The following is an 11121-nucleotide window of genomic DNA, read 5'->3' as shown; positions in this document are numbered from 1 at the left end:
CCAGCTGTCTCCACTCCCTCACCTCCCACTTACTCCTCAACGCACTGCAATCTGGTGCCTGGTTCCACTAAAACTGCTCTCTACAAGGTCACCGCAGACTTCTTTGCTGAGTCCAGGATGCTTCCCAGTTCGTCACTCCCCTTGAACTCCCTCCCTGTGACTTGGGGCTATGACTCTGGCCTGTCCTTGATCCCTTTGCAATTTCTTTCTTTCTCAGCCCTTCCCTTAAATGTCCCTTGGGTTTTGTTCTAGACCAGTTTCTCTTCCCATTCTATCCCCTCTCCTGAAATGACTTCACCCCACTTCTATTACCATCTATTTGCTAATGATTCTCAAGTCCAGATTTCCAGTCCAGATCTTTCTCTGAATTTCCAGCCTATAAATCCAACTGACTTCTGAACATCTCCACTTGGATGTCCTAGGGGCACCTCAAACTCAGCAAATCTCAACTAAAATTCCTCAATTTACTTCTCAGACCTGCCCCTCTCTTTCAAGTGGCCCGGTCACTGACTGTATGACACACCATTATAACATTGCTCCAGGGACTTCCCTGGTGGTCCATTGGTTAAGACTCCACGCTTCCACTGTAGGACTGAGATCGCGCATGCTGTGCTGCACAGCTCAAAAAACAAACAAACAAAAAAACACAACAACAACAACAACAACAAATTGCTCCAAGCCAAAAAGCCAGGGGGCATCCTTGACCCCTTCACACACTCCCCATACAGTCAATCTCCAAGTCTGCTCAATTCCACCTTTTAAATACCTGTCAAATCTGTCTACTTCTCTGCAGCCACTGTCCAGTCTTTGGGCTCTGCTCCATTTGCTGGGCTTCCAGCTGGTCCACCATGGGGAAGAGGAGGCTTAAGGCCTAATTGTAGGACAGGCCAAGAAAGGCAGATTGATCAGGAGAGGCAGTGGAAGCCTAACTTCAAGTCAGGTTTCCCCAGAGCTATTGATCTTTTGTTTTTAAGGTATGTCGCAATTGTGTCTGAATATTTAAATGAATCAGAATCATCTAAGGTGCCCGGTTTTTTGTTTGTTTTTGTTTTTGGCCACGCCACACAGCACGTGGGATCTTAGTTCCCTGTCCAGAGATCGAACCTGTGCCCCCTGCAGTGGAAGCAGGGAGTCTTCACTACTGGCCCCCGAAGGGGGTCCCTAACGTGCTGGTTTAAATGCGTATTCTCTATTCTCGGACAGTGTGGCTTTGGGATCCCTCTTTTTTAACAAGCTTCCTGGTGATTCTTTTTTTTTTTTTTTTTTTTTTTTGCGGTACGCGGGCCTCTCACTGTTGTGGCCTCTCCTGTTGTGGAGCACAGGCTCCGGACGCGCAGGCGCAGCGGCCATGGCTCACGGGCCCAGCCGCTCTGCGGCATGTGGGATCTTCCCAGACCGGGGCACGAACCCGTGTCCCCTGCATCGGCAGATGGACTCTCAACCACTGCACCACCAGGGAAGCCCCCGCTGGTGATTCTTAAACACACTAAAGCCCGAGAACCACAAACCATTCTAAAATAAAAACAAAATAAAAGAAGTTTCTGGGAATACCCTGGTGGTCTAGTGGTTAGGACTGTGTGCTTCCACTGCAGGGGGCACGGGTTTGATCCCTCGTCAGGGAACTAAGATCCCACATGCCGCATGGTGAGGCCAAAAAAAAAAAAAAAAAAACTTTCTGCCACTCCTTGGTTTAGTGGCAATCCTCTGCCTTACAGGATAGAGTCCAAAATTCATATAAGACCTACAAAGCTCTTTGAGAGCTAATCTGGGCTAACCATTCTAGCTCTTTCTCATTTTCTCCTCGAAGCCTCTGCTTCAGTCATAATCAGTTACTTGGGATTCCTGAATGTACCTGCTCTCTCTCAACTTTAAGCTTTTGTGCACTTTTGATGTGTAAAGATTCACTGAATGACTGAATAAATTGAGGCTATCACTATGCATAAGATCCTGTGCTAGGACTTCCCTGGTGGAACAGTGGTTAAGAATCCGCCAGCCAACGCAGGGGACATGGGTTCAAGCCCTGGTCTGGGAAGATCCCACACGCCATGGAGCAAAGTAAGCCTGTGCGCCACAACTACTGAGCCTGTGCTCTAGAGCCTGCGAGCCACAACTACGGAGCTGGTGTGCCACAACTACTGAAGCCCGCACAACAAGAGAAGCCACAACGAGAAGCCCGCACACTGCAACTAAGAGTAGCTCCACTCGCCACAACTAGAGAAAGTCCGCACAAATCTATGAAGACCCGACGCAGCCAAAAAAAAAAGATCCCGTGCTAGGCATTGGGCAAAGTCCGTGTCTCAAATTTGGGGGTGGGGGGGCGGGTAGGAAGGGTAGGAAGGGTAGGAAATATACAAGAAGTGAAAGGGGAAGAGAACCAACTGCCATATGTCAGGCACTGAGTGGGGCTTTACTAATTAGTTCTTTTTCTCCTTATACAAACCCTTCCAAGTGGATTAGTATTTATTTACTATTGAGGCTCAAAGAGTTAAGTAACTTGCCCATTATCACACATCTGCCAAGTAGTGTTGATTGAGCTTCTATTATAGGCCAGGGAACTAACGTGCTGGGTGCTGTGCCGGATACTGTAGAGAAAGCAAAAGAGATGCCCTCCTTGCTCTCCTGAACCCAGGTCTTATGTTGACATCACACATCTTCCCAGGTTTGTAGGACTACAGAACCATCAAAGAGGAATATGTCATGTTAAATTTACCATCAGTAAAATGTGCGGGCCTCCAATAATCAAATGGTTGTTTAGTTATTAGCTTCTAGGTGACAGGTGTGTCCTACAGTACCCCTGCTCTAAAGTTACGCTAAACTACAAAACCACCTTCGGGCAAAGGAGGAGTTCTATAAAAGGTAGTTAAGTGTATTCAAACGTGTGAATAATACATGTTCCAAGGACAAACTGTAATTCTGTGAGCTGAGCCTAGGGAATCTACTGAGAGTCTCTCCAATTTCCAGGAAAAAAATTGTGGAAAAACAGAAATTTCCCAACATTAAGTTTCTCCCACTATCATTTTCATAGGAGTGGGAAAGGGGGTGGCTGTGCACTAGAAAAGGGTGCTTTGGGAAAAAATGTGCAAGGAGTAGTATATACAGAAAAGAAGAAGAGTGGCAAACATTAACTGAGTTATTATTATGTGGGGATTCTGTACTAAGCCTTTAAGCCTCACAAGACATCTATTATTATTATCCCCATTTTACAAATGAAGAAATTGAGACACAGAAAGGTCAGGCAACTTGGTCACCCAGCTTGAAGTGGTAGAGCCAGTAGACCTGAGACTTTCTGACTCAGAGCCCAGACAGAGCTTAATTACTGTAGAACTGCATCCAGGCTCCTATGGAAGTCCTCAGAGAGAAAACATGCAAAAAAAAAAATATCCTAGAATAGTGGTGGGAACACCAGTCAAGTTGCTTTGACTTAATTTTTGTTTGGCTGTCTCTCTGAGCAGAATGGCAGTTCAATTAAAGGAAAGGCTTGTCTTGTTTACAGTTTTGTTCGGAGCACCTAGCTCAGTTCCTGGATCATAATGGGAATGAATGAAGGAGTTGTGCATTGAGCCGTTTTCGCCATTAGGGGTTAACTAGGACAAGAAAGGCCTACTTCCTCTAGAAACCTAATTAAATATCAGTATTTGAATAATTAAATGTCAATAGAAGTAGAGGGTAAGAATGGGGGAACCAGCAAGAATGTACTCTTCAGGGTCAGGTGCCAAATAAAAAACATCATTCCTAAAAAGGGCAGGAAAATAAGAATCACAGAGTTTGTTTAGAGCTTGAAATCCTTGCCAAAAACCCTGAGAAACACATAACTGAATTTATAACACAGACGACTAAACGGTGCATAGTTTATACCATCAAATTTCCTTCAGTTCTAACAGAGGTTAGTTGAGTACTTGAGCTATCTCTGTGAATACTGCAGGAATACTGAATACTCTATTCCTGAATACTGCAGGAAATCTGGAGACAATCACAGAATCTGTGATGTTCTGGAAACCTTCCAGCTTTCTATCCTTGGGTCATGGCAAAGAAAATGGGACCCAAACTTGCACCAGCAGTCAAAGCCAAGAAGCTAGTACATTTCACTTTAAATGTATCAGCTGGGGTATTAAATATAGGGAAATACTGTTCCATTTCACAATACATTCACTGAACTTTTTTTTATTGAAGTATAGTTAATTTACAATGTTGTGTTAGTTTCAAGTGTACAGCAAAGTGATTCAGTTACACATATATATATATATTCTTTTTTAGATTTTCTATTATAGGTTATTACAAGGTATTAAGTATAGTTCCCTGTGCTATACAGTAGGTCCTTGTGTTTACCTATTTTATATATATATTTTTAGTGTGTATGTTAATCCCAAACTCCAATTTATCACCGCCCCCCCGCACCTCGCCCCCCACCATGGCCGCTCCTGCTGTCCCCTTTGGTAACCATAAGTTTATTTTCTATGTCTGTGAGTCTACTTCTGTTTTGTAAATAAGTTCATTTGTATCATTTAAACATTTTTTTAATTCTTATTTTTCATTTTTTATTTTATTTTTTGGCTGCACTGTGCAGCTTCTGGAATCTTAGTTCTCTGACCAGGGATAGAACACGGGCCCCTGCAGTGAAAGTGCCGAGTCCTAACCACTGGGCCACCAGGGAGTTCCCTGTATCATTTTTTTTAGATTCCACATGGAAGTGATATCACATGATATTTGTCTTTCTCTAACTGACTTCATATGATCATCTCTAGGTCCATCCGTGTTGCTGGAAATGGCATTATTTCACTGCTTTTTATAGCTGAGTAGTATTACATCACTGAACAGGGAAGTACAATTATGGGGACCAAAAGGTGAACACTTTAAAACTTCTTGAAAAACTTTTCCATTTTCTTATCAGTCTTTGTAATTCTTCTAAATAGGTGGATATCTCATTGATAATATATTTACCCGGTTGTTCCTCTCTTCCTCTGTGGTTGAATATCTATGCCAGTAGCTCTTAAAAGAGATGATTTTGTCCCCTAGGGTACACTGGGAATATCTTGAGACATTTTTTTTCTTCCAGTCTTAGAGATATAATTGACACAACACCACTACATAAATTTAAAGTATACAGAATAATGATTTGACTTATCTATATCATGAAATAACGGCCACAGTAGGTTTACTGAACATCCGTCATCTTTTTTTAAATTTATTTACCTAATTAATTTTAATCTAGTCTTTTAAAAACTATTTATTTGGCTGCGCTGGGTCTTCGTCGAGGCACATGGGATCTTCGTTGCTGCGTGTGGGATCTTTTTTGGTTGCAGCATGCAGAATCTTTAGTTGTGGCATATGAACTGTCAGTTGCAGCATGTGGGTTGTAGTTCCCTGACCAGGGATCGAACCTGGGCCCCCTGCATTGGGAGTGCAGAGTCTCAGCCACTGGGCCACCAGGGAAGTCCCCAAACTGGAAATTTGTATCTTTTGACTGCCTTCATCAAATCCTCACACCCCCACCTTCTAGAGACTTTTTTGGCTGTCACAATTGTTGAGGGGTATATTATTGGCATCTACTGGATAGAGGCCAGGGGCCATGTTCTGCTCAACACCCTGCAGTGAACAGGAGAGCTCTCTTTTGCACTTAAATTTATTTTTTTCTCAGGTCTTCTTTTGAGAAAAATGGTTTTCCTTGCTGGTCTTTCATCCTGTTCCCCAGAATAATTTTTTCTGAAGGAAATTAGGCATGATTTCTATCAATGTCTTACTAAGTTTGGCTTTAACTTCTGCTGCTTGAAGAATTTTTAATAGAGCAGATATAATAACCAGTTTTTAAAAACTGATTTATCTGCTACTGAATGTTTATTTTACATTCTGAAAAATATTAGGACTCTTTTTACCCACTAGAAAATGGACACGAATGCATAATTTCTCGTAGCCACACCACTGGTGTCAGAAACACTCAGATCAGTAAAACTCTGTGAAACATTTGGAATATGCAGCCAGACACAGATGGTTGAACAGTGTGGAATTTTGCGCAAAACTAAATTTTATCCTATAGATGGCTGTCTTCAGAGATAGGAATTTGGATGAAATTGTGATAGCCACAGGATTTTTCTTCCTTTACTAAACAGTGTGTAACTCTAAAGAACAAACTATTGGGGGGATAGGATTTTCCTAACCACTCCAAGTCATCTTATTTTCACCATTCAAATAGGTCATTCAGAATCATCTCAGGGAAAGAAGCCTTCCCCAAGAAAATTACTGAAATTTTGTCTTGTTTTCAGATCAAATTTCTTTCCTAACTAATAAAAGCTGCTACATTTTCAGGCACTGTTTCCTAAGGTTTATTTTAAGATTTCGAATTACCTTCCGTTCGTTAAAAAAGGAAAAAACTCGCTTATCTGGGAATTTAGAACGAGTACTATTCTATTCCTTGTATGTTTATATATTTGTAAATACGCCATTTACAAAATAAATAACTCCTTTAGGCTATTGGAGCACTTTTTTTTTTTAATTTAAATTTATTTATTTATTTTTGGCTGTGTTGGGTCTTCGTTTCTGTGCGAGGGCTTTCTCCAGTTGGCGGCGAGCGGGGGCCTTCATCTCGGTGCGCGGGCCTCTCACAGTCGCGGCCCCCCGTTGCGGAGCACAGGCTCCAGACGCGCACGCTCGGTAGCTGTGGCTCACGGGCCTAGGCCTAGTTGCTCCGCGGCATGTGGGATCCTCCCAGACCAGGGCTCGAACCCCTGTCCCCGCATTAGCAGGCAGATTCTCAACCACTGCGCCACCAGGGAAGCCCCTATTGGAGCACTTTTGTTGAGGTTTTCCAATAATAAGACCGGGGATTCCCTAATTTGAGTGTCTTTTCCTACTTTTCTTTTGTGAGATAACAACCGGTATTTGTTTTCAATTGAACCCAGGGGTCTCAATTTCACAGCTGTTTCAGTTGCATCAATTTTGTCCCCATGACTTTTGAGCCTTTTGGGGTGGGAGTGGCGGCGAATACCTTCGTACACAAGCCCGAAGAACCGACAGGGCTCTCTCGCCACGGACACTGTTCAGAGAAGCAGCGGCGACGACGCCAACCTGCAGACCAAGAAGCGGAGTGCAAAGCCAGGATCGGGTAAGGTAGTGCGCTCACTCACACCCCTACCAAGCCCAACGCTCGCCCCGGCCCGCGCACGCGCAGCCGCATCACCGCCGCTCCCGCCGTCTCCGGGACCTTCTCTCTGCCTGGCTCGGGGTTGTCCGTGGCGGCGCCGGATCTGGCGAGAGCGGTACTGTGTGGATAGGCTGCCGCTGGCGCTGTTTTCCCTGTCGTATTGTCGAGGCCAGGAAGGAGAGACACGTGTGGAGTGCCGCAGAGGGGTGGTCGTGGCCAAGAGGAGAGACCCCTGCGGCGTTGGAGGTTCGGCCCTGCAGGCAGTTCGGGAGGTGCTCGGACGGGGTCCTCTCTCGCAGCCGGCTCGGAGCGGGAGGCCGGAGCTGGGAGCGTTGGCTACCCTGCGAGTTCCGGGCGGTGAGGTGCTGCGCTATGGAGGAGCTAGATGGCGAGCCGACAGTCACTGTAAGGGTGCCTCGAACAGTACTGTTTGCCTTCTAGGTCCGAGGATTGGGTGCGCTTCGTCCCTGCAGGCTTGTCTATCTCTCTGCCGCCTGCGAGGTGCTCGTCCCCTTCCCTCAGTACAGTTGCCGTCGTCCAGAAGTCCCATTAACTAGGTGCCCGTGTTTGGGTCGCAGTGGTCGCTGGGTTTCTGCCCCTTTGTATACTCAGAATACCTGGCCCTGGAGGCCCCACTCCATCCCTTTCCGTCCCTTGTCTTCCCGACCTTCCTACTTCTTTGGGTTTTCCTTTGGGGCTAATGCTTTAAGGAGCGGGCTTGAACCAAGCACAGGAATTGGGGCTTTTTTCTCCCAGCCGAGCTAAGCTTCACATCGCAACGCCGTGAGCTTGGCTTTGCTTGAGCTGGCCCAAGGTTTACTAAATATAATTATTCTTTCGGGCGACTATTCTTGCTTTTATTGCTCTGTTTCCTTTCAGTTGTATTTGAACTCTCAAGAGAATATGTCAGGTGTGGGTGACCTACGATGCTTATAAAGAGATTCATGGTTGTTAGATAAGAGACACCTACTGTTCCCCCTGCCTGGGATCTCTTCTCTCTTAGGTTTATATCCTGTTCATTTCTTACATGCAAGCTCCAGGAGCCTCTTTGTCAGGAAAGCCTTTCCTGACTAGGTCAAATATTTCTGTCCGTTTAGGCTTGTTCTGCGTCTCTTAGCTCTTGGTAACCTGTAAGCCCCACTAAACTGCAAGTTGCCTGACCTTGTATTTTTGCTTTTTAGAAGGTTAAGATGCCTTCAGTTTTCAGCTAAAGCCATCAGATCGCAAAGCAGTATCTGACAGAACCAAAAACTGAAAATAGAAGTCATTTCAAAGCTAACTGGACAAAAAGAGACATGAGATCTCAAATAGCAGTTAACGTGGGTTGTTACTCTCTATAAAGCTTACTCCTATATGCTATAGATTGTTAACTTTTAATGCATATATAAAGTATCTTAAATATTAAATGTCTATCAAGAACTATGTCAGTGTTTCTGGGGTGAAAAATTAGGCTATCGGAATCACTGGAACTTTTACAGACTACGTGTTATCTTGCTTTTCCCTCCTTCACTTATGTCCGAATCTTTGGATGGGGAGACCTTCCCAGCACCCTGTGCAGCCCAGGAGAGCCACTTTGTTATTGAACCATGACAATGAGTCATGCATTTACAAATGGAATGAAAATGATCTAAGCTTAATTTTGCCCCCAGTAGTGATGGTTGACCTGTGATAACCCAGCTTTACATTGGTGTTGGGGAGACCAGGTAGGAAACTGGTTGGCCTTGTGGACACAGCCTCTCAGGGGGGCATGATCTTGGCAGAACTGCGTGGTCTAGAATCTGAACTTCAACTCTGCAAGTTCGAACTCAGTCACGTGGGTGTTTGAGAGTTAGTCTGCTCTTTGGGCTTACGCTGAACACACCCTCAGGAGGCTGATGAATAACCCTGAAAACCATTGTCACCTGTGTAGCAGTTGTTGTGCCGGCTCTTCACACAGCTGCTTCCTCTTATCAAGGCACATGAAGGCCAGTTAGTAATTAGCAGATTCAGGGATGTTTAAGTGTAGATTCAGAGAGAGAATAATCTTGAGCAGTTTTTCTAGGCCAGTGGTCTTATCTTTTTAGGTCAAGGGCGCTTAAAAATATAAGTTACAGTTCTTGTTGTCTTTCTTTGGTTGTTACTTTGCAGATAAATACCTAGAAATGGAATTGCTGGGGTATAGGACAGATGCGTATTTAGCTAAAATAAACTCAGTGGGTGATGAGGGAAAGCGGAGTATTACAAGGATTGTTCCTAACGGTTGGGAAAGGCTTGGTCCCACTGGGGGAGTGGAATGAGGTTTGGGCATCAAGAGTTCCTTTTTTGGTTCTTGACGTTATGGATATAGCTCTAGAGGTTAGACAGCTCATAAAGGTGTGGATTAGGCAGTTGGATTTATGAAGCCGAGACTTAGAGGGATTGGTCTGAGTTGGAGTAAAAAAATCAAGTCATAAAAGATGTGACACAGAAGCCATGGGATTGGAGGTCTCTGTCTTTTTAGTGAGTAACAAACAGTTCAATTCCTTTTTAATTTTTTTAACTTCCCTTTTTCTGAACTACAGATCACTGAATTACCATATAGTAATTGATTGGGGTGTAGCTTTCCTTTTTATCAACACTTCAGAAGTGACAGGCTGGGTTGATGTGCCTAGCAAAATTCACTTGTTCATTTAGGGTCTAACAGACAGGGCTGCTCAGTCACACTCAGCTGTGTTCATAGATTAGCACTTAATAACTTTCACGACCACTGGCTTCTAGGATTATACCTGCAAGTAATTTGAAAGCAAAGCCTTTAGGAAGAATAACAATTTCTGTGCCTTATTTTTTTTACTAGTTGATTCCGGGAGTGAATTCCCAGAAGAAGCAAATGTGTTTTGACTGGGGTCCAGGGGAGATGCTGGTGTGTGAAACGTCTTTCAACAAAAAAGGTAGTTTTTTTTTTCTTTTCTTTTAGATTATCTATCTTGGCACATTTGTTTTTTTCCTTCTCTCAGGTATGACTAGCTGAAATATGAAACAGTTGCACTTATTTTGCACTTATTTTGTTCATTTTTGAAACTATGTAGCTATTTAAGATTTTCATTGATTTATGAGACCTGGCAGATTTTGAGTCCAGGAAAAAAGGTTAACAATGGTCTTCCAGTGTTAAAGAAAGATTTTCTTTATATTTGAATACGTGAAGCTTTTTTTTCCTTTTTGTCCAGAGTAACTAATTCTCTTTTTTTAATTTAATTAATTAATTTTTTTTTTTACTAACTCTCTTTATAATAGTGCCCTCATTGTGAATTTTTGCAAATGTCATAGCCCTTCCTTACCTTTATGTTAGCATTGTGAACTTGATTGAATTTCGTAGGCTGTTAATACATAGCACAAATGAGCTGGAGAGCAAAATGATTTGTCCTTGGCTTTGTTCTCTAAGCTCCATTAGGTATCAGACATGGATCTTACCTTTCCAATACTGATTCCCTCTAGTAGCAAGGTAAAACTGAAATCTTGATATTTGATTTTCCTTTCTCCTTTTCAAGAGAGAAATCTCAGAAAATGCTGAAGAGATTTTTCTTGTAATATTTGCAACATTCTTTATCCAAATGTGGAGGTTCTCCTCTTACAAGGAGCAGATTGAGCTAATGAAGGTCATATAATTTTGGCAGATTACATGGTATGAAGTTCATGTAATTTTTAAGCGATGTAGTTTTTCTTGATTTTATAGTTAAAAATTATCCCTAACGTGGACTTCCCTGGTGGTCCAGTGGTTAAGAATCCGCCTTCCAATGCAGGGGACATGGGTCCAATCCCTGGTCAGGGGACTAAGATCCCACATGCTGCGGGGCAACTAAGCCTTTGCGCTCTAGAGCCCACGCACCGCAACTAGAGAGCCCACACACTACAACTACTGAGCCCACGCTCTAGAGCCCATGCCACAACTAAGCTGCAGCTAAGACCTGACACAGCCAAATAAGTAAATAAATAAATAAATAATTATCCCTAATGTTGTTAAATATTTATGG

At 43.4% G+C, this 11121-nt stretch overlaps 1 protein-coding gene across 7 annotated transcripts in view; it reads left to right on the top strand.

The window, feature by feature from the left end:
* Positions 1–6348: 6348 nt before the first annotated feature.
* NUP85 (nucleoporin 85) overlaps positions 6349–11121 on the top strand; it is a gene marked incomplete at its 3' end in the record, with an annotated part of 30229 nt that continues 25456 nt past the window's right edge. Inside the window, exons 1-2 of one of the 7 annotated variants that reach the window (XM_079906133.1) lie at positions 6349–7096; positions 9948–10041. In XM_079906133.1, the coding sequence (XP_079762259.1) occupies positions 9981–10041 (61 nt within the window). In that variant the 5' untranslated portion in view covers positions 6349–7096; positions 9948–9980. The other 6 variants (XM_079906129.1, XM_079906132.1, XM_079906134.1 and 3 more) reach the window with 6 other exon arrangements.

This window comes from Stenella coeruleoalba, assembly GCF_951394435.1.
Source record: "Stenella coeruleoalba genome assembly, chromosome: 19".
NCBI lineage: Eukaryota > Metazoa > Chordata > Mammalia > Artiodactyla > Delphinidae > Stenella > Stenella coeruleoalba.
The sequence above is the reverse complement of the archived record's forward strand: the minus strand, read 5'-3'. Positions and strand labels throughout refer to the sequence as shown.